The following is a 25035-nucleotide window of genomic DNA, read 5'->3' as shown; positions in this document are numbered from 1 at the left end:
AGGAAAAAAATTTTAAAACAATATTATGAAATTATATTTTAAATAATTATTGAAAAACGTGAATGGAATGTGACATAAAACCCGTGTGATTTACATTTGGTATTTGCATCGTCAGTATTACAAGTGGGACTGGCTGTACTATTGGTTGAGAGATCAATTGGGGGTTTTACAGCGACTCTATACATACAAAAACTGTGTGTATACACTCGCCGTCGCCGGACTTGCTTAATTACTCGAAATGTCGTCGCGATTGGAATCGGAGGAGACTACAGGTACAGAATCGATGATTAAAGAAGAGCTTTGTATGGATATAGATCCTCCTTTTACAGAGAATCACGCCACTCCTGAGGATTGGCGGAGAGCTCTCAGTAAGGTTGTTCCGGCCGTCGTTGTTCTCCGTACCACCGCCTGTCGAGCATTTGATACGGAGCCGGCTGGTGCTGGTTATGCTACTGGCTTTGTTGTTGATAAGCGTAATGGAATTATCCTTACTAATCGCCATGTTGTTAAGCCTGGTAATTTCTCTCTCTCTCTCTCTCGCTCTCTCTCTCTCTCTCTCCCTATGTGATATATGTGGTGTTTTGGTAGGTCCTGTTGTGGCAGAAGCTATGTTTGTTAATCGAGAAGAAGTTCCTGTGTATCCGGTATACAGGGATCCTGTAAGTATACTTTTTGTATTGTGTCTATATATATGTATTTGTGTGTGTGTGTTTTTTAGTTACTGTGATCAAGAATAATCCTTTTACACCAAAAGTTTGTTCCTTTTTTATGTTCTTTCCAGAATTAAGGATGCTCATGTGTACTTTTGATTGATTCAAAGTGGAAACATAGCATCTTTATGCATCAATATACTCACATAGATTGAATATATGAATAGTGTGAACACTTTGTCTGCACTAGTGCAGCATTTAGGATATTCCATAGAATTTCTTGAATTATAATGAAAAGGTCCATAAGTTATTTACTGTTTGTAGAACTATGACTACTGGGTGCCATTTTCTTTGCATTTTTCTTATTTTCGATGGCATAAGATTTTGTAGAACTGGGGAATATTTAGATTCTTCATTCCAGCTTGCAGTAGTTTTTTTGATCATAGTTGTAAACTAGAATTGTAAATATAGAATGATTATATGCCTCTCTTTTTTTCTTCTTGATTTTTAATTGGTTGCATCTCATAATTTGTTTTATGTTCTTGATAGCTAAAGATTACTTACTTTATGACCATCAATTGTTTATCCCCTGATACGTACCTGCTGCACAGTTTCACTGTCTTATACCCTTATACGTTATTTATTCACCTTGCACCCATTGGCTATCTGCTTCTTGAACACATTAAATTACATTTCTGCCGTAACAGTTATAGTAATATTGTTATATTCTGTACATTATCTTCCTATTTCGACCATTTTAGTTTTCAACATTTAAAATATTTTCAATAATTAATACCTGCTTTAGATCTGCAGTCATCAGCTATTCTAGTATATATACCTCCGTTCGTATACCGTATATAGGTATACTCACTATTCCAACTGGATGAAAAACATACTTTGTAAAGTTGGATATCTGATTTACTGAGTTATTTTACACTACAGCTGTCAAATATTTTCTAGTATCAATCAGGGACTTAAGTTATCTTGATATTTAATCTGAATTAGAAAGTAAGAATTGGAAGGAATTCTTCCCCTCCCTTTTTGCTCTGATGTTGACTTGTGAGTTTGTGATGAGGAGAGAATTTGGAAGATTGTTGGAAAATACTTGATGAGATTATGGTATATAGTTTCCTAAAGTAACTAGAATAATATGAGGTACATGGAAATAGTGGGAGGCTTTTGTTATCGATTATAAATTTAGGCCAGTTATTTATATTAAAGGTAATACTAAGAGAAAATTTTGAAATCTTGGACGATCTTACCGGGAAGTTATTAGGGAGATATTAACTATATGATTTTGAAAATGTTTTATGAAAAGATTTTTGGTGAAATTAGAAAATTTTGATACAGAAGCAGTAAAGGGTTACAAATAAATTGGAAGCTACATATGAGACGAGTATATGCTGAATACATGTATTTTTTTGTGTTTCGAGTAAAATGTAATTTTGTGTGCCTTGTCAAATATACTGGAATGCGGAGTTTTTTGTGTTGGTGGCATTGACACTATTTCCTTACTTATAGGTTCATGATTTTGGATTCTTTCGTTATGATCCTGATGCTATACAATTTTTGAGCTACGAAGATATTCCCCTTGCCCCAGAAGCTGCTTGTGTTGGACTTGAAATTCGGGTTGTTGGTAATGATAGTGGAGAGAAGGTATATACGCACAAAATAGATACTGTGGTTGTTGACTCACCTATCCTTTAAGTACTTTGTAGTTCTATCTATCACGAAGACATTTGTCAGGATATCCTAATAAGATGAATTTACTATAGAAACTTAATAAGATTGACTACACGTGTACACCTCTTTAAAGAGGTTGGTCGTAAATTATCGCCTATAATGTACTACTGGAACTCTTTTAGATAGATACACAATCAACATCTAAGCAGTAAGCTGTAAAAGTGGAGCTTTTCTATGTATAGACTTTATCAATTAATCAATCAATCGTACCCAATAATACTGCCTAGGGAAGTGTCTGGAGAGAGTATATCGTACGCAGCCTTACCCTCATTACAAAGAATGAAGAGGCTGTTTCCTCAAAAGACCCCCGACTTTTGTGTGTGCACAAATATGTGTGTCCTAGGTAAGTAATGATCCATAAACATAAACATAAGTACAGTTAGCGAGAGCGAGACAACGATAAACGATGATAGAATACCTCAGCCCATAACCTTCTTCACATGGGACTTACCGTAAAAAGTTTCGTTCATTGGTTCATTGTCGTAAGCCCCTTCTATTTCTCATTTTACACTCCTTTTGATGCCTCAAACTCAATATTTCCCTTGGAGATCACTCTCCAAACTAAATATTTGAATTACCACAAACCTGACAAAAAAAAAAAAAATTAAAACAGCACACAACCCATTAATTTCGAAGAATTAGTAGAATTAACCAGAGGCCCATTTCTCTGATTAGTAATATTAGCAAGAGCAGGCCTTTTCTTGGGCACAATTCCCGAGGCCTTCCCAACATTCTCTGATTGCCTCTTCACCACCATTGATTTCCCAGACGAAACCCTCTTCTGGGTCGACATTTTTCAACCCAAATTACAACAACTCCTTTCAAGAAAACTCAAAAATTTCAAAACCCTGATTCAAGAAAACAAATCGGGGTTTCCAAATTATTTAATTAATGCTCCTGGTGTAGTGGTGTGGGAGTATTACTTGGATATTAATGTTACACTTTAATGCAATCCGGTTACGGAAACTGCCCCGATCAAGTCTTGATAACCTTTGAACTTGTATCAAATCAGTACATCCGAAAGATAATTCAAGATCGGCCAGGGGACAAAATCGTATGGCACTGAAAGAATCTCTTCCACAAAAGTCGTTTTAACATTGTATGATGTTTCAAGTCGTTTTAACATTGTATGTCGTTTTAACATTGTATGATGTCCCGTTTTGCCAGAGTGAGGAAATACTAATCTTGAAAGATATACTCCCGTCAATTCAAATTAGCCCTCAAGTCCAAAACTTTTCATCCCCATGTAACAGTTGCCAAATAGTATGATGCAAGTGATTCGTACTTTTCATTTAGTGAAGTTTTTTCGGCTGTGTATATCGAAACCAAAATAAATACGTTTTGGATTTTTAACCAAACAGTAATTACTCTATGACATGTCTGCTTGAGATGCCAAATGCAGATCCAAGCAAGACCATAATGGGATGTTACTTCTTACATTCAGAAGCTTGCAAAAGAGAATTAATTGCACCCAACTCAGTACTGCATTTAGAATGGAAACAAAATCATATACAAATTATAAAAATGTAGTAATTTAGATTTGGTGTTACATTTGTACATGTTTTTGGTTCACTAATTATGAACCGAACTAGCCAAACTGTTTTTGGTTCTGTTTATAGTTCTTTAACGGTTTAGTTTTCATAAATCTAGAACTCCAATCTTCTTTTTTCGGTTTGTTTGGGTTTGAACTGGATCAATGGTTTCCTCACGTCTAGGCTTATCAAAGGTTCATTCGCAAGTGGTGACGTCTTTGTGTAAACCTTTCCCAGTTAAGATCCTATTTGCACGTAAACCTTTTACCTAAAGACTGAACTTTGCATGACAGAAGATATTGACCAAGTACATGCAAATAGGGTTAAATTTATGTACTGTACACTTGAAAATCTCAGTCTTCATGTCATATGTGTAGAAAGTACATGCAATCAGGGTTTTAACACCATGCCGGCATGCTGAACCATGCGCTTGAGGACCCTCTCAACAATATGCAATATGGCGTATGCCATCCGTTGCATTTACATGTAATATATCAGTTTTAAATTTATAAATTACAATGTAAATTATTTTAATACTAACTTGCAATAGAATATGTGATATAAAATGAAAACATTAAGACTCATAAATTAGGGGAAAAGAAAATATTGTTGCACCGAAAAACATTGCATTAAAGGTAAATCTGTCTAGCGCTGTACTTTTTGGTGATCCGAAAAACTCTGAAATTATTTCAATGCGGGTTTTTGGTATAAAAGGTGAATTAGACAAATCAAAACCCCCCAGATGAACCTTAAGACTTTCAAAGTGACTCTAGACGGGAGAATTTAGGCAATGGGGTCGGATTTGGCTGGGTCAACTTTGCATGTGACATCCTTGGGCGTCCGGTGGCTATGGAAAATACCTTAGTGCATGACACTGGTGTCTGGATGGCCGCCTAATAATTTTTGAATGCCACAGCGCAAAAATAGCGGATATGGCATCCCATGGCAGAGGCCATAACCACCATGCTTTTATTAAGGGTACCTAGGTCTATATGGTTAACACTTAACACTAATAGGCAGTTCCACTTCAATTTTCAGCTATCCTTTTTGCAAACTTGGGGGCTGTTATTTAATGTGTTTTTACTCTGTATGTGGGATACACAGGTCTCAATTTTGGCTGGTACGCTTGCTCGGTTGGACAGAGACGCTCCACACTATAAAAAGTAGGTTGCTTTTTCTATAAAATCTCCACCTCACCCTATTCATCTCTTGTATCTTATTCTTTTCAAAAAAGTGACAACTCCCAGCTACTTTTCCTGCTTAATGAGAAGATGACAAGAATATTTCAAGTTAACCAATGATTCATTCCTGATCTATCACAATATCAATTCTGTGAAACTTTTGTGGTAACAATAATTTGCACCACTGTACCTTCTGTAGTACCTGCATATATTCATACCAGTTATATTTTAAACATGCAATTGTATTGCAATTTCTTGTTGCCAGTAGTTATGTATTAATGTGCGTTAACTTTGCGGTGCAGGGATGGCTACAATGATTTCAATACATTCTACATGCAGGTAAGACATTCAAAAATATATTATACATGCATACATTCTACATGTTAATATCTAGCTTGAATTGACTTATTGTTTATAGTGTCATATAATAATCAGATTTTTATGTCTATGCCTAGTGGCTCTATATCCAGCTTTTGATTATAGCTGAAAAGTTCTAGTTTTATCTATCCTTAGACCTCTCGATTCCTTGTCCTCACTCAAAAAGTGAGAGAAGAGGTGGAGACTGGATAACGATTAATTTAAACATTGGAACAGAGGACATCTTATGAGAAGGCCTAAGATTATCTGCATTTTGGAAATTCCTTTGCTTGTGATAATGTTGTCCCCAAACTAGGGCTGTTAAGGATACCATGCACAACCGAGTCTTTGTTGGACAAGCTCTTACTCGAGTTCTATATGGCAAGGAGAGCCTAACATACTATGGTGGCAGATTTCCTGTTCAAGTCTTAAAGATTAAACAATCGTTCCTAAGCAAGCTGAATGAAATTGAATAGCTCAATCAAAATTACAGTTCTAGTGATTCTTCAAGGATATTGCAAATCAGAATTGGCTAGGATGTGAAGCTAATACACAATTTATGAATATACCATGGTCTTGATAAGCATCTACACCCCATGAAACTGACACTTCTATATGCTAAAAACATAGACATGCATCAAAAGTTAAACTCTAGCAGTTTCTAAAACAATTTTAGCCCTTTATGTCCAATTATAACACAAGGTGAACGTGTGTTTGGACATATAATTTTGTGCTTCCTATTCCAAGAACTAGTATCATTTAGTAGAGTTCCTCTTCTCGTTGATGCCAGTATCAATTGACTATCATGCTGTAGGACTATAAGAGTTATGCTGATTAGCAAAAAGTTCGTAAAACAGGCCCGGCCTTAAAATTTTTATACTAGAAGATATAAGTGAAGAACACGGTTTCATTTCTTCTTTCCAATTTCACATTTATTTGTTACAGCAGAATATTGAAAGGATTGAAATTATAATTTTAACAAACACTAAAGTTACCAACTGGCAACTTGGCTAATAAGTATTTGTGTCATAAAATCATGAATTATGCATTGATCTGCAAGTTGTGGTTTAGCCATATTCATAGTTTTATATCTCTTGTATTTGTAAGTCGCTTAAAGTTAATGCTTTGCAAGTTGATTATTAGGCTAGAGAAGGTTATGAAACTTTGAAGGCAAAAGGAACGACTTTTTGTAGTCTTAGTCCACAAATTTTTACTATTGCTTCCAAATGTATATATGAACCATCTTCCTATAATTTTTTATGATATTATTTTTCTGCACAACTATAGGCAGCTTCTGGGACTAAAGGTGGTTCTAGTGGATCCCCGGTAATTGACTGGCAAGGAAGGGCAGTTGCTCTAAATGCTGGAAGCAAATCATCTAGTGCTTCTGCATTTTTCTTACCTTTGCAACGAGTAAGTTTTAATATTGGAATAATGATATTTTTTTTAATTATTGGAAATTGTATGTTGAGAATTTTTTTGGCCGTGTACTTTGTATATACAACAAAGAAACAAATGTCTTAAAGCGATTAGATATTGTTTAGTAGAGAGCATGCATTTATAAACTAGTGAAACATGTTTCCTGTCCTTTATACAGAAAATACAGTGCCAATAATGCAGTGGTCAATACAATGTAAAGAAGTACTATCTTAATGTGTAGATATATTCAGCTGAGTGGCTCAACATATTTGAATATTGATATCATGTCTAATTTTTAAGCTAGTGTATGTGTGAGCATTTTTTCAGCTGAATACCAGGCATGCGCTTGATCTGTTGACTTGATGAGCTTCTATTTCAATGTGTCAATCATTCGACTTCATGTCTTTGAGTATTGTTTTTTAAGTAAACATGGAAGTAATTATAACTCTTTTTAATCTTATTTGCAGGTTGTAAGGGCATTGAAGTTCCTGCAGAATGGAAGAGAAACTTTCAGGGATAAATGGGAGGCAGTTCCAATTCCTCGTGGTACATTGCAGGTTTGTAATTCTTATACATATGACATTCACTTACATATAGTGATGATCACATTCATAAGTTTTTTGAACCACTAAGTAATTGATCTCTCCTATTCTCGAAAATTTTTGTGAACTGTATATTGCTTCCTTCCCCACTACTTCATTTGGCTGTTATTTATTAAATATATACTTTAATGTCGTAATGATGTTTCCTTTCTGTGTTGTTCTTTTACACTATCTATTTATGCCTTCCTTTGAACATTTCAGGGCTGTTATATTTATTAGTTGTATTATTTTAACGGTTTGATTGCTACTGTTCCCTCATCGTTTAATATTTATTATATGTATACATGGCAATGGGGTAATCATTCTTAATTTCTAATAGTAGATCTTTTATATTTGTTAGTGATTCGTGGGACCAGTAGAATTTGTCAGCTATGTTTGTTACCTGATTAATTAGTGTAATTATTGTTTGGGTATATCGAGTATGATGAAACAACGTTTATTTTGGGCACTTTTTTCCTAAAATGGTAAGGTGTCCCTGATTTGTCAGCATGTTTATATCCTGTTAATTGTGTGGGAATCATAACTACTTTTACATGACAATGCATCCTCCCCAAGCAACTTGGCATGTCAAGTCTGTTCATTGTTTTTGGTATTATAAATTACACATCATATGCTAAATCCCCATAGCTGGTGCCTTTTCAATCCTGCATTATGGCAGCGATATATTTTTTGCAGCCATTATGACACTCACATTTGTCCTTTTATGATGTAAGTTTGATCTAGATAAACTTGCGTGCAATATGAATTTATGATGGATGTAAAGCTAATTGATTTGATGTGGCACAAGTCAGTCTGCACTGAATGGCATCTGCTACCCATTTTTTGTTGTTTATAATGTTCACCTCTGTCTAAATTGGATATTGTTATTCATGATGTAGATGACATTTGTTCACAAAGGATTTGATGAAACACGCCGGCTTGGTCTCCAAAGTGAGACAGAGCAGGTACTTATTGGTTTGTGTATTTTGTAGGTTAATTCTATTTTCAAATATTACTTGATTAAAATATTTATCTTCAAATTCTATATTACTTATTTAATGTATTATTTGGCATAGTTGGTGCGCCGTGAATCTCCACTAATTGAAACAGGAATGCTTGTTGTTGATTCTGTGGTGAGTTTGCAATTTTCAGTATTTAACTTTTCCAGTAAATGATTTTGTTCATGTGTACTAAAGCTGTGTTGCAGGTACCAGGCGGTCCTGCTTATAACCATTTGGAGCCGGGTGATATTCTTATTCGTATTAATGGGGAGGTAAGCATTTCTAGGGGTGCAGCCTATGATAACTTTTATTAGTTAATTAGACATATGTCGGAGAATATCTATATCTGCTATAGTTGTTTTTTCATGAACATTTACCACAACGAAAGAAAAGATTGATAGCATGGCATGGAATATCTGATTGAGATGTGGAAAACCAGGTTTTGCTCATAAGATAATATTATTAATGAGAAGGCTTTGTCATCGAGTGAACAAAACCAATGAGCAGCTGAGTGGGTGGTGTGGTTCGAAGTTCGATTCAGGATGTAATCTCTTGACTATTAGGAAGCGGTAACAACTACACAAACCTAGTTAAATAACAAAAGATAGTAGAAACATCAGTGAAGTTGGGTTTTGAACATATATCTGGTGTGTATATGGTGACCGTGTGTGAGATTGATTTTGATTATGATGATTTAGGGATTAGCCAGTTAGTCCTATGTTAAGATTTTGTGCATATAATAGCTTATTTTGTTGATCGGTACATCTGGCGCCGTTTTCAGAGAGGGACTTGTAAACCCTTTGTAAACAACTTATTCATGCGAATTTTTATACCGACTTTGGTGGAACTCTCATACCTACTAATTGATGTACTTGAGTGTGTGTATTATTTATAAATTTTCAAACCGTGGTGCAGGTGATAACCCAGTTCCTGAAGATGGAGACTTTGCTTGATGATAGTGTTCATCAGAAGGTTGAACTACAGATTGAAAGAGGTGGGAAATCATTGGCTGTCGTCTTGCCGGTAATTTCTCTACTTGTTTGTATTGTTATAAAACGATGAGTAATCACAAAAAAAGTTGTGTGATTCTTGTTCTCTGATAGTTGTTTTAATATCGTAATATAAATTTATTATAAGGACTTCGTTAACAAAGTAAACTTATTGGATTGTTCTGCAATAACATAGTGTAACTATTGTTAACGATTCTGCTATGATAAACTAAGAGTACTAGTTTCCTCTACTCAAATATGATGAATAAACATACCAAAACTTAAGAAATGGATGATATATTTGTTTTATTGGTACCCATAGACTTTTTGTAAATAGTAATGAATTCAATAAGAGATATTAGAAGGTAAATGAAAAAGAAATCAGAGAGAATTGGTAAAGTTTGTACTCCAATAAATATGTATTGTTATGGTTAGGGAAGAATAACTTGTAAGAGACTGCATAATGAGGTCATGTTGTTGATTTTACTTGTACCTAATAATATGCAGATTTAGAATAAGAGAAACCATGTCATAATTTGCGTGGGAACACGTATCTAATGTAGTAAGATTAAGATGTGATGTCATGAGAGTAAAATTTGGTAATGTATTATGTAAAATTACAATTCTACCTATTAATGAGTAAACCAAAAGTTATCTAGGATAATGAATAAAGGTATGATATATTAAAACGTAAATGAAATATACAATATTTATTATATCTAGCTCTATAAATGTTAACTAACGAATTCATATCAAACAAATTATAACAAAATTAAATCAGTAATAAACCTCAATGTACTCAATCAAAGATCATGTATAAACGTGATAATGGCGCGACTTATAGTCATACAAAATCTCACAAATACTTTTTCTCTCTCTATACACGATGTACACACGTTTTTCTATATAAACACACACACACACATATATATATATATGCACACATACACACACAACAAATAATCATTAAAATCATTCACACAATTAAAAGATGATGTGCACGCACTAGTTACTTGCTTGTAAAATTTCATCTATTGCAGAACAAAGTATTCTTGCACGGAACACAATAATTTACAAAAGCACTGCCTATCCATTATGCTTAATTATACAAAAATAATAATAAAAATTGATTGCAACAGAAATAGTACCTTCCTGCATAAGTATTGCTCAAGTTCCGCAGAACGTGTGTATTACATAAGTAGTACCAAGGTCTGCAGTGTATTCCATAAGTATTACCAAGGTTAAGTGTCTGCAGCAGAACAAAAAATTAAAAATTTTAGTAAAAAAATTTAAAAGGATTAAAAACATTAAGTAGTACCTAGGTTCCGCAACAGAACACAGTGTATTACAATCTGTATCAAGTAATGTTAAGCATTCCATCTCGTAAAAATGTCAAAAAGAGTAAAGATTTTAAAAATGAATGATGAATACAGTTTCCTTATTTAACTGAATTAAGATAGTGGTATTATTTTTTCATTTCCATCATTACCCTTGCAAGTGTATTGCATATAAAAATGAAGTGAATCTCGACTGTTAATCTAATTTTAATCCAAGGATTAATAATGGTTTGTCGGTTCCGTTCTTGTGTGTGGCTAGGAAGCACCGACAGTGATACGACGACACGGGACACAGGACACGGAATACGGGGATTCGTCAATTATCTAAGTGTCCTGGATACGGGACACGGCAAAAAAAAGTAAAAAAAATATAAAAATATAAGATTTATATATGTCAAATACGGATTCCTTGCTTAATGAAATGGCAGTCCAGAAGAATAAAACATTCTTGCAATTTCAACAGTCAAATTTTCTCTGGCTACACTATTAAAAGCTTTCTCCAAAGCAGAACCAACTTCAGCCCTCCTCTTTCTTGTTTCCAATCCAGAGCCCAACATTGTAAATGACAGAGAGACATAAAATTAAGGTTAATATAAGATGGTTTGGGCTTTTAAAAACTGATTTTGGACTTTTTAAAGATGATTTTGGGCTTTTTTATATTGGCTGGGTCGGTGGGCCGTGTCGATCGCGTGTCGAACTCGTGTCGGTCGCGTGTCGAACCCGTGCCGACCGCCTTTTTTTGTCGACACGCCACATGGCGTGTCGAACACGTACTCAGCCGTGTCGGTGCCGTGTCGCCGTGTCGGCCGTGTCCGACACGCATACAACATCCTTTTTGGAGTGTCGGTGCTTCCTAGGTGTGTGGTTTACTCTTGATCCAAACTATATATATATATATATGCTATACTAATTTATATTTTGAACTCTTTTTTTCGGGAGCTTTACTTGATAACCTTTAATTAGTCTCCATATATTGATGCCACTAGCCCCGTTAACCTTCTTTAGCTCCAACTCTACACGAACTCAACATTGGCTTTTATATAAACCAGTTTTTACTACCCTATCTATTTAATATTAATATATATTAGGATAATCTAAATATTGAATTGTAGCTACGTAGCATGCGAGTAGCTATGCTATCGAAGAGCAATCAAGACTATTCTACGCAAGAATGGCCCGCCTCCTTTGTTTTCCAAATTATCATCATTTCAATGAGTTATCATATAAATAATTATTTAAGTTAGCCGGCTAGTATTAGATCAATCAACCAACAAGAAATATATTCTAATTTAATAAAAGGCCATAGTACGAGGTCACGAACCGTAAATTAGTTTCTTTTTCAAAACTATCTCTAGCTTGCATGCTTTAATTAAATACGCCTAATACATGAATTTTAATAAATATTTTATAGAAGGATATTACATGGCATGCGGCGTGCATAGTCACAGATTGATATGTACTCATGTTTATCTTCCAATTGCTCTCTACCATAGAGTTTTTGCTTGGTTATTTGTTTGATATAAGCTACTACATTGTTTTTAATTTCCTCGCTTATGCCTTTTGTCGAGTTATTTTTTGACAATTGTAACCTATTACCTTATTTTCGACATATCTAACCTATAGCCTTGTTTTTTATTCAGGTTGAAGATTTACATTCTATAACTCCGAACTACTTCTTGGAAGTAAGCGGTGCCGTAATTCACCCTCTCTCATATCAGCAGGTTTGTTTTGAAAAAAAAATTACTGTTGTTTTTTTATTTTTAAAGGCTCATGCAAAACAAAATATTTAAAATATATACACAATATTTGAAACAAGCTTGAAATGGAAGACGCAAAATTAAAATATAACATATATCCCATTTCTTTCGTTAGGTTTATATGTTTATAAAAAATTCGACTGTTGTGATATCAGTTGACCTTATTATTATTGATACACTTCTTTTATTCGAAATTGTTGAAATATAATATAAGGTCCAAGTCGGCCCTTCCTATGAAGTTTTAGAGGGAGTGGTTAACAACGTGGTATGCGAACTCAAGCTGGCAAAGGACTTGGGTAATAATTATTATGGACACGGAGGCAAATTTATGCCCCAAAGATGAGCGGCGATGATTCACTCTTCGACCCAAAACGGGCTTTCAAGTGAGGGGAAATGTTGAAATAAAAAATTAAGATCCAAGTTATGGAGACGAGACAAACTTATGCCCCAAAGATAAACATTTGTTATCCACCCTTTAACCCCAAAATGGCTTTCAAGTGAGGGGAAGTGTTGAAATAAAATATAAGATCCAAGTTGGGTCTTCCTTTAACAACTTGAGGTAATTTGAGATTCTCATAATTATAATTATTATGGACATGAAGGCAAATTTATGCCCTCAAGATGGGCGCGACGGTGATCCACTTTTCAACCCGACAATGGTCTTCCAAGCGAGGGGAAATGTTGAAATAAAATATAAGATCCAAGTTATGGGCGCGAAAACAAATTCATGACCCAAAGATGGGGTGCCGGTAGGGTTCTCAATGGGGTGGGTTCGGGGCGGGGATCGTCATTCCCATACCCACCCCGCATGAAATTTTTTTGCCCCATACCCGCCTCGTTCCCCGCGGGTATTTATAATAAATCCCCGTCCCCGCCCCATGGATCACCGTCGCGCCCATCTTGGGGGCATAAATTTGCCTTCATGTCCATAATAATTATAAGATCCAAGTTATGGGCGCGAAAACAAATTCATGACCCAAAGATGGGGTGCCCGTAGGGTTCTCAATGGGGTGGGTTCGGGGCGGGGATCGTCATTCCCATACCCACCCCGCATGAAATTTTTTTGCCCCATACCCGCCTCGTTCCCCGCGGGTATTTATAATAAATCCCCGTCCCCGCCCCATGGGGAAAGACCCCACCCACCCCACCCCACCCCACCCCACCCCACCCCATCGCCCTTCTTTAATAATTATCTTTTAAAAAAAATTATTTTTATAATATTATATAGATTTAAAATAAGTGATAGATAATTTTAAACACACTATGCAATATTTTTCTTATATCATATATGTAACCTAAAGAAATGAAATATATTTATTCTATATTATAAATATATTTTACTATGTGACATAAAATATAATATTATATTATAGAAAAATATATTATACTTTATTCGGGGCGGGGCGGGTTTTTCCTGCGGGGATTATATAAATATCAGACCCGACCCATATCTAATCGGGGTATAATTTTGATTCTCGTCACTACGCTATTCCCCAGTTAAGCGGGGCGGGGCGACCCCATTTGGGTCGGGTTGGAGCGGGTTCCCCATTTTCCCCGCCCCGTTGAGAAGCCTAGGTGCCCGTGATCCACTCTTCGACTCCATAATGGGCTTTCAAGTTGGGAGAAGTGTTGAAATAAAAGAGAAGATCCAAGTTGGCCTTACTTTAACAATTTGAGGTAATTTGAGGTTTTAGAGCAACCGGTTACTCAACAGAAATGTTTGATGGCCATTGATTCATGAATTCCACATCAACTAATTTGATTTCGTAATACTTGGAAAAAATACAAAGTAAAGTATTGGATATTCTATCAAGAGGATTGCAACATTAAAAGAATTGATAAATGTAAAAATGCTATCTAGTCAGTTCCTATGTGAACTAGTAAAAGCTACATTCTTACGCGAATTTATATTCTAAAATCTTGTTATCATCAAAGCATATTCCTAACATCTTTGCTTTGTTCAACATCAAATAGGCATCACATCCTGAACATCTAAATCTAAACCACTGTTCCATCCAAAACCATGTATTTTCAAATCACCAAAATTCCGTCCAAAAATGATTATTTTGCACTAGAAAAACACTTCCCCAAACCCACAACCACCAGGTACTTGCTGGATTTCATAGTTTATACACTGCAACAACATTTTTGAACATTATTTGAAGTAGGAATACCTTGAAGCATATTTGGATGTGCAAGCCTATGCTGCCTAAATTTTTTTCTTTAGTTGATGTATTGGTTCTTACAATACGTGAAGTGATAATAGTTGGAAATTTTTTATTTATCATACATTAATTAGATTATGAATCTTGTGAATTTATGAATCTTGTGAATTTATGAATATTTGATAAACTTGAGAGTTAGGTTGTGATTCTGCCGATTTTTTGCGGGGATAAGTTTTTTTCCCCAGTTTTAACCCTTCCCTAACATTGTCCAGCAACTTTGAAGCTTTTTTCATCAGTGTATCTATAAGCAGGTGTTGTATATGATCAGATTATCTTAATTGACTACTTCTCTTCTCTAGTACAAATGATCAGTACATAGGAGTCTTCACAAAATTCTCCATGTATCGACTGACCCTATAAAGAATCAATCGGCGTTACAACCTTCCATTGTAGCATAATTTGTATCCTTCCATTGTTAGATTTTTTTTAAACTTCTGTATTTTAACCTGCGGTGTCTAATTTTTATATCTTTATGATTTCTTTTTTCACAGGCTAGGAATTTTCGGTTCAATTGTGGGATTGTATATGTTTCTGAACCGGGGTATGTCTCCACCCCTTCCAGTTACTGGATTTTCCTCCTGTTAAATTGGTGTGCTACCTCTCCGCTTTTGTTTCTATTTGACACACACGTGTTGTGTGTCCAAGCATCTTTGGGTCCTTCGTTTAGGAGTTGCATTCATAAATTTTTGTAATTGCTAATCATAATTTAGTCTTTGAAGGGAGAGAAGTATCGTAATGTTCTTTATAAATTTGAGTTTAGAAGAACTAGGATATAAATAGTTGCAGTTTGTATTAATGCAGTATAATAGTTCGTCTTGCAAATCACAGATATATGCTCAATAGAGCTGGAGTTCCACGCCATGCAATAATTAAGAAGTTTGCAGGAGAAGAGATTTCGCAGCTTGAAGATCTGATCACTGTTTTTTCTAAGCTTTCCAGGAGAGCACGAGTACCGTTGGAGTACATTAGTTACACAGATCGACATCGTAGTAAGGTATATATAAATTCACATTTAGTCTGTATGGGTCATATGAACGCTGTCTTTTCGTATATGTTGTAGAAATGTTTTTACTTTAGGTTTTATTCCATAAAATATGGTAGTTTTTCAAGAATCATTCATGCTTTGGGTTAGAGGTTAATGTAATAAAATTGCCATTTAAATGGGTCGAAATAATATGTATAATATTCATAATCTCACTCCAGAAATGCTCCCCTGGGTAATGTGTGATCTCTGCATTGATTCTTTTGGTGCTGATAAGATGCATATTGCATATACTTGCAGAATCTGATGTAATGTGTGCATGTGTTTTATATCTCCTATCCTGTCGTCATGATATTATTCTGTATAAAAACACCTATTATAGTTTTTTTGTGTAAAAACTATAAACACATCTTTTTTTTTTTCTCATTGTTTCTGAATTCTCTGATGATTAATTGAAAATATTTCTCTATGTAGTCGGTCCTAGTGACAGTGGATGGACACGGATGGTATGCCCCTCCTCTGATGTACACTCGTGATGACAGCTCTGGTTTGTGGAATGCAAAACCTGCTTTGCCACCTGATGCTCCTCTTCTTTCATCTGTCATGAACCAAGTCAAAAGTGGTCTAGTAAACAAGAATGTTTCTTCTGATTTTGACAAAGCTAGTTTACCGGAACCTATGCGACAAGATAGAAGCCAAGAATTAACAGATGGTGACACGACTATGGAAAATAATCATGAGCATGTTGGCGATGGACCTGAAGCTGAATCACGAAAAGAATCTGATTCTGGAACAAAAAAGCGGCGTGTGGAAGAAGATAGATCTTCTAATGGCATAGTTACTACTGATTCTTCCTTACACGGCCATGATGACTTGCAATTGGCGGAACCAGTTGCCTCGGAAGATGCGCTGCTGATTGGTAATCAAGGTGTCCAAGCTGGTGCTGCAAATGCTTCAGTTGCTGAGCGTCTGATTGAGCCTACGCTTGTCATGTTAGAGGTAAAAAATTTAGTTGCTAATGAGATTCTAATGTGACCGACCAATGTGTGTGGTTCATGTTAGGCGACCCAACTTTAATTCTTTTGGGGAAAAATTGTTGGTTATTATCTTCGTACAATCAAGAATCTTCCCTTTACTTTCACTATTAGTTTTAAAAAGGTAGCTAGATAGTAAACAATATTAGATTTGCTAGGTGACAAGACAAGATAATTTTAGGGGCGGGGCAGGTCTTCAAACAGTGAAAGCTAGTTTTGGGTGGTGTGAGACATCCTGGGCCCCTTTTGTGTACATCCTGGGCCCCTTTTGTTTAAGTCTGTTTTGTAACGATACAATTTTTTTTAGCTGTATCAAATCAATGTATCTTGTCACGCTTAGCTTTTCTCTAAATTTGCGTCTGTTTTTTTTCTTCCTGGTTTATGCAGAGCAGAAAAATGTTTAAAAACTTGTTCTTTTTTATTATATAGATAAAAGTGTATCTGTAATGTAATATATATGTATAAACTAATTAGGTCAACCTGAGAATTAGAATATTCAGTAATAGTCATCTATAAGTAATCTAGCTAATTATTAGGATCAGTTTCTTATCATCTAATACAGGGCTTTCATCCAATATAAGGTGATGTAATCATTTTATGTTCTTCAGATCTGCGAAGTGATGAATATTCAATAAATACGAGGAGTTATATGTCTCTAAATTCCTTGTTTTCAACAATATTCTCAACTTGTCTTGTGTCATTAGTTACACATTCTAGTAACCTCTTCATTTGCTATCAAATTCTTGTACGACATCTTATATCTATACCATGCCAGTTATATATCTCTGTTTGTATAGTGGAAATTTTATTCGAAGAATGTCAATATGCTGCGATAATATACTATGATTTATGATTATTATCTGACTACAGCATGAAAGAGTCTCGTTGCAACTTAAATTTTATAGATTCATGCCCTTTAGATCCCTCACGAAGATTATATAGCATATGAGGCCCATGTTATCTCTTACTATTTCCAGATTTATGAAAGATGTACTACAACATAAAAGTTTTTCATGTATCTTATTATATATGATTCCTGTCAAAAATGAGGGGTCAACTCTTTCCAGCAGTACAAGAACTGCTTTAATATTTAGTTTGTGTTTGGTCAGTGTCATTAAATCCAGATTATCAATTATATTTATCACTTAAAAATGAAGATAAAAAATTGATCTTTTTATATGTCCCAGTTGCGCACTCCACTCGTATTTTTCTTTCTGATGTCTAAACTTTCAGGTTCATGTACCATCATCATGTATGGTTGATGGTGTTCACTCCCAACATTTTTTTGGGACTGGTGTCATCATATACCATTCTGAAACAATGGGATTAGTTGTGGTTGACAGGAACACTGTTGCCATCTCTGCATCTGAAGTGATGCTCTCTTTTGCTGCTTTTCCAATTGAAATTACCGGGGAGGTAATTAAATGCTATTATTGGTAAATAATTTTTAATTTGAATATTTTTACTCAGCAACTTGCAATTTGCTAGGTGGTATTTCTACATCCCGTCCATAATTATGCTCTTGTATCATACAACCCTGCTGCTCTTGGTACTATTGGTGCTTCTCTAGTGCGTGCTGCAGAACTTCTTCCTGGTATGCTGGACCTTTTGTATTGATTGTTAGACATCTATTCGAGAAATTTAATTATGCTTTAGGTTTTGAAACTTCTTATTTCTTTAAATTTCACTTTATCTGTTCCATGTTTATATCAATGTTAAAAGTCGGTGATCAGTCGGGATTAATCATCGAATAAACGCTAGACGGTGACAAAGTAATTCAATTATGCTAAAATCGGGTCAAAATTGTTATTTTATAAAAATTGGATTCATCGGTCAAAAATCGGCCCGGTTGGTAAAAAATTATAAATTATGTAAAATATAGTTAAAAATTTAAAAGCTAGAACTTTGAATAAAAACAAAAAAGTATTATTCTCGTATACATAATTCCTGTTGTAGACTAGACGGATAAATAACAAACTCTTTAGTTTTTCTTCTCAAATTGATCCCGATTCAAAAGTTAGATATTATAAAAATATTATATTTATCATAAAAAAATTTAAAATATTTTTGTATAAACATATGATAATTATAAATGCATAACTAAAACAATATAATAATTATATATATAGGAAAAAAATTATATACTCTCTCAGTCCCTTCCAATTGTTTACATTTCTAAGGAAGTGTCCGACACGCATTTTAAGGTGCATAAAAAGTATAGTTATGTAACTTATTTTTACAATTTTCTTTTTCTGAATAAAAATTGAATGTTTTAGTTTTTATTCAGAAAAATAAAATTGTAAAAAAAAATTACAGAACTATATTTTATATGCACCTTAAAATGCGTGTCGGACACTCTCTAAAAAATGTAAACAATTGAAAGGGACGGAGGGAGTATATAATTAGTTTCGATTACTGACTCGATTAATCATTCCGATTAATCCCCAATTACCCAATTGACATTGATCAAGTCCAATTCCCGCTTTTTACAACACTGGTTTATATATGTAAAGCATGCCAAATAACCATTAATCAATAAAGGTTGATGTATTTCATGCATGAAAAATCAGATTCAATTCTTTATTGTATGTCGTCTCCTCTTTGTTCGTCAGATGCATCAGACAGCCATCAGTAAGGTAGCGTAGTTTTGTGGAACATGATGTGCTGAAATTAATTTCGAACACATCTTACGGTACTTGGATATATTTAGTAGTAATATCTGGACATATGTATGTATTGAAATGGGACGAAATGCAAAAGAGCCTAGTGCTCGGAGCCAGGTTGTTTTTTTTGTACAGAAGTTTTTATCTTTTCTTAAAATTCGATTTTATTAGACAGTGTGCTTACTGAAATATCTTATTCCTGTAATCAGGCTTCTCATACATATTATTGTTACTGTAAGTGTCAACTGTAGTTAAAACCAAAAGGGAACTGGTAAATGTCGATGAAAACAGTTCTATATATCTGTTAGAAAATGCTGTACTTTACTACTTTTGCAATGGTTTAACACACTATAGACCTATAGGAGATAATGGTTTGACATTACATTTATATTTAGGCATATTTATATGCAAGTATGTTGTGTTTATAATTCCGTCAGGAGTCTCAACCATACTTGTTCTTTGTATCTTTTCCCTTGTACTGCATTAAAACCCATGTTTTTCGCTTCCTTCCATCTATTATCTTTTTCAAAGTATAGTCCAATTTTTAGACAGATGCTTCATTTAGCATATCTTTTCCAAGACAGAACCTGCAATACGCCGTGGAGATCCAGTATATCTTGTGGGTTTAAGTAGGAGTTTGCATGCAACGTCTAGAAAATCTGTTGTCACCAACCCTTGTGCTGCTCTAAATATTGCATCAGCTGACTGCCCACGTTATAGATCAACAAATATGGAAGTCATTGAGCTTGATACAGGTAAAGATGTTTTTGGCTATTTTTTTTTTCTAAACAAAATATTTTAAGTTGTTATAGCCAAGTGAATGTATTAGTGTAGTTTATATTAAAATTTTAAATATCACCCCTGCTGCAGATTTTGGGAGTACATTTTCTGGTGCACTGACTGATGAGCGAGGAAGGGTTCAAGCTATCTGGGGAAGCTTTTCAACTCAGGTTTGTACTGATCTCTAATACTTGTGATCTGCATCGTCAATGAAATAAGATATTAACTTATTTCCTCCTTTGCAGCTAAAATATGGCTCTACTTCGTCTGAAGATCATCAATTTGTCAGAGGCATTCCCATAATTACAATTAACAATGTACTGAAGAAAATAATATCCGGTGCTAAAGGACCTTCTCTCCTCATCAATGGTATCAAAAGGCCAATGCCTCTTGTTAGGATATTAGAGGTTGAACTTTATCCTACACTGCTCTCCAAAGCTCGGAGTTTTGGACTAAGTGACAAATGGATCCAAGTAAGACTGGCCATTAAAAAATTGCCTCCATTTTTGTTTCATTATCTCTCGACATGGAACATGGTTCTATACATTTCTATTTTAATAAAACCAGAGCGTTCTCTTTGGCCCTTTCTGCTTTGAGTTACAACAGCCAAGTGTGCAATGTTCTTGGCTAGTTGCTTCATACTAGTCAGTCTGTCAGTTGTCACTGCATTGATGTCTAATGCAACCACGTAAATCATGGTAAATTATAATTTTCAGTTCACAGTATGTGTTGTTGTCTATTCTTTAGGCTCTTGTGAAGAAGGATCCTGTGAGACGTCAAGTTTTGCGCGTTAAAGGTTGTTTTGCGGGTTCAAGTGTAGAAAACTTACTTGAACAAGGTGACATGATCTTGGCGATTGATAAGGAACCAGTTACATGTTTTAGAGACGTAGAAGATGCTTGCCACCTGTTAGATCAGTATGGTGACAATGATGGGAAGCTTAAGTTAACTATATTTCGTCAAGTGAGTCTCATACTTGACCACCGAACCATATTTAATTTTTAAACACTCCTTACGTTTTCTTGTGCTATGATCTGTCTTTTACATTAAATAACCTTTTAAAGTTGAAATCATCTCTAATCGCGTCAACTTGAACTTTTTTATTCTGGCAATTTAGGGTTCTGAGATTGAACTTCTGGTAGGAACAGATGTAAGGGATGGGACTGGCACGACACGTGTTATTAATTGGTGTGGATGTATTGTCCATGAGCCTCATTCTGCGGTCCGTGCTCTTGGATTTCTGCCCGAAGAAGGACATGGTGTATACATTACAAGGTAAGTTTTTAGTATATTTAATGGAAATCCAGAAAGTTTAATCATTTCATGATGATTAGGTAGAGCATAATTTTTGGATGCTACATGAATCGGGTCTTGCCCTTTTTCCTTGTTGTGGTGTATATAATGCGTTGTTTGGTGAATGTTGATCTAACCGCGTTGCTAGATAAGTTTATAATTGTTGTTATGCTTTCTTCTTTTGTGTGCATGTGAGAGAGAGAGAAATGATTGAACAAGTGTCTCACTGTCAATTAGTCTATCAATGTATCTGGTGGATCGGAGTCTTTAACCTGAAAATCTTCAAACTAGGAAATGAAGTTGGTCTTTATTGATGTTGATCCCTGATCCTTACCTCTGTCTGGTCAATCATAAAAATGATTTGCTGATCCTCACTTCCTCAGTTTGTCCCCTGACCAAATTTTGTATTTTGTGTTTTGTATTAAAGTTTTATAAGTTTGTACCTATCTTCATTTATTAATTGTGCCAAACAAGCGTAAATATTGAAGATTTGGTGCTCTTGTCAGGTGGTGCCATGGGAGTCCTGTTCACAGATATGGTTTATTTGCTCTTCAGTGGATTGTTGAAGTCAATGGGAAACCGACTCCAGATCTTGATTCTTTTGTTGATGTAACAAAGGTTTGTTTTCTTGCACAAGTGTAATAATCTATAGTCTATAGCATGCATAGAAGTTTCTATTTAAAACCTCATGCACATCCAAGTGATGTTGAAAATGAAATCTTAAAGATGATAATGGCAAAATCTTAAAGATGATAGAAATGAAGTTCATCCATCTTGGCTGCATGTGACTTGTTGATTTGATACTTTTTTCAATCCTCCCAAATAAAAAATATGGGGTGTTTTGGTAATCTAATAGTGACCTGTAACCCAGTGAGAACTTTCTTACAACACAATTTATAGATTATATACTAAACACCCTGTCAGAACTTTTTTCACTATAAGATATACCAAACAGGATTGATTTACTCTATAATTAGTAAATGCATGTTTGTGCAGCCACATTATCTACAGTTTGAAGATGATTACAAACTGCGGGGAATGTTGTTTGGAATAATAAAACTATGTCTACTTGAAATGTAGAGGAAAATGGGTTTGACCTCACCTTTAGGCTTACAGTCCAAAAGTTGATTGACTATGTTGGGTCAACATTGTAATTCTGTCCTAGGAGTCTTTGTTACAGTTGTTTATCTGAATATCATGTATGTATTCGTATTTGCTTAACTTATAAGTGTAGGATGTTTTGTGATATACTTGCATAATTACATGATGTTCTTTGCATTTATGTCAAACCTTTAGTAGTCGGGTTTATTGACATTTTACAATTCACTTTGGTGTGCGGTAAGGAAAGGATTAGTAAGTAATGTAATAATCAAATGGCACATTAGGAGCCTACATCTGTTCTCATGCCATCAGTGTATTGCAATGACCAATACAGGAATTAGAGCATGGAGTGTTCGTTCGTGTGAAAACAATTCACTTGAATGGGAAGCCTCGAGTACTTACATTAAAGCAGGATTTGCACTACTGGCCAACATGGGAGCTTAGATTTGACCGGGAAACTGCACAGTGGCATCGCAAGACAATCAAAGCATTGAATTAGCGTGAAAGAAGGGCAATTGTTTGGTGGGTATGTTTTGTGTCAAGAGAGAGTGGGGGTTTGTGAAGATGGGAAAATTTTACTTGAGACTGGCATTCATGGCGGGCTCCTGCAAGAGGAATCTTGTGACGGCCTCCTGCAAGAGGAGTTTGAGTTAAAAGATTAAATGCCATCAGCCTCTGATATACATATTTCAGAGGGTTTTAAGAAACTTCGTGAAACTGAGTTATTATAGTACTGATCCGTTGCTGAGAGGCTGTGCCTAAATTGTTACTGTATTATTTACTCGAGACAAATCACAAATATCATCATATAGCATGTAGTTTTTCCTCACCAAGTTTGTAAATCTTGTAATTGTAGTTTTTGTCCGAGCTTCTGGCTGCGGGCTATTATTTATTTTTAATAACAGGTCCATTTAAGTTGAATAGATTGCAAGTTTAAATTAATATGTTTAACTTGTGTGGTGTCAACTGTTTACACTTTAACATAAATATTTTATTGCCACAGTCTTACATAAATGTATGAAAGGAGCAGCAAACACCTAAATAAACTTTTCTTAGTGTGTAAGGGCTCCTGCATCTATATTATAGGGGGTTTTGGCTCCAATGAAGAAGTTTAATATTGACGGCCAGAATAAATCAGAACTGCACAAAAGTTCAAATTCCGTACAGGTTTTTTAGATGAGGAATTTTGGACATATACCCAAAACAAAATATTAAAAATTAGGCTAAATAGTTGTCTAAAAAAGAAAGATTAGTGTAGTTTTTTTTGACAAGTAAAATAGAATGCATTCGGAATATAGTGGGAACAAATTTTCGGTACCTGACGGGAAAACAAATAAAAAAACTAAATAAATAGCCGTCTTTTCAGATTGCTTAACAAATTGAATAAAAAAATCTAAAACAAAAGGATTATAATAGCTTTCCTCAAGCAATTGGCATACGCCAACTAGCAGGATCACAATTGATCTTCAGATAAATGTCATATATAACCCGATATACAGATTTTTTAGTTACATCAACTAAAATCGGAGGAACAAATGCCCTCAAACTATGAATAATATTTTGTTGTTAAAGTTGAGTTATTGTGATATTCACCACGGTCTCAGTATCGATGCAAAAAATCCAAATCTCTCAAAAAACCACATAAATCCTTTTCAACGAAATCAACATCAAAACATATAAATACTTTAAACAAAATATACTCACGCCCAAAAAGATTTGGGAAGGTACAAATAAGATCTCACCCAAAAAGGATTAGATCCCACCCAAAAAGGATGTTTATTCTAAATTTTTGAAAAACTGTAAATTAAAAGAGAAGATGAAAGAACGAAAAGGATTAAACTAGAGTGGATGGTAGATCTACGAAATGAAGAATAGAAAGAATGATTAAAACCCTAGATTTAAAATCATAAAAACGGAGGTCGACTCTAGATAAAGAGAGAACTAGGGCAGAGAGACTTGTAATCTTGGGCAGGAATACTTATTTATGCTATTAGTGTAGTTTTTAGAATAGTTTTTCCTCTGCTGCTGAAGCCACTATAAACAAATTAAGTTATTTCACACTACAAAATATTTGGTCATATTCATCTTCTTTTTATCATCTGTTATGGGTGTCATCATTACAAATTTTGTATTTGTTGTTGATAGTGCGAACTTTTGTTACGGGTTTAACATGTTCGCATACTTCGTAATCTAATTGACAAATGAGAAAAAGCTATGGATCATAAACAATACTCAATAAGAAATGTATATTTTCAGATGATTACCTACCCATTTTGGTTTTCAATAACAAGCTGTTAGAGTTGCACACAAAATACAAGAATTCTTAAGGATGAGAATATTCTTGAGAATTCTTGAAAGCATCGATGCACACATCACTAAATATTTATCAGAAAAGAGAATGAAAACAACA

At 34.7% G+C, this 25035-nt stretch overlaps 1 protein-coding gene across 1 annotated transcript; it reads left to right on the top strand.

The window, feature by feature from the left end:
• Positions 1-113: 113 nt before the first annotated feature.
• LOC141717901 (protease Do-like 7) lies at positions 114-23546 on the top strand. The gene is made up of 24 exons (XM_074520140.1): positions 114-515; positions 589-659; positions 2172-2306; positions 5030-5088; positions 5409-5445; positions 6751-6876; positions 7350-7439; positions 8363-8428; positions 8540-8596; positions 8671-8736; positions 9380-9487; positions 12431-12511; positions 15264-15313; positions 15601-15766; positions 16229-16753; positions 18022-18204; positions 18277-18382; positions 20036-20206; positions 20322-20401; positions 20477-20704; positions 20979-21194; positions 21349-21506; positions 22031-22142; positions 22960-23546. Exons 1-24 carry the CDS (start codon positions 239-241, stop codon positions 23122-23124), a joined length of 3333 nt encoding a protein of 1110 aa, XP_074376241.1. The 5' UTR covers positions 114-238; the 3' UTR covers positions 23125-23546.
• Positions 23547-25035: the final 1489 nt, after the last annotated feature.

This window comes from Apium graveolens, chromosome 4 (genome assembly GCF_009905375.1).
Source record: "Apium graveolens cultivar Ventura chromosome 4, ASM990537v1, whole genome shotgun sequence".
In the NCBI taxonomy this organism is placed as follows: Eukaryota; Viridiplantae; Streptophyta; class Magnoliopsida; order Apiales; family Apiaceae; genus Apium; species Apium graveolens.
Note: the sequence above shows the minus strand (reverse complement) of the source record. Positions and strands in the feature narration are given on the sequence as shown.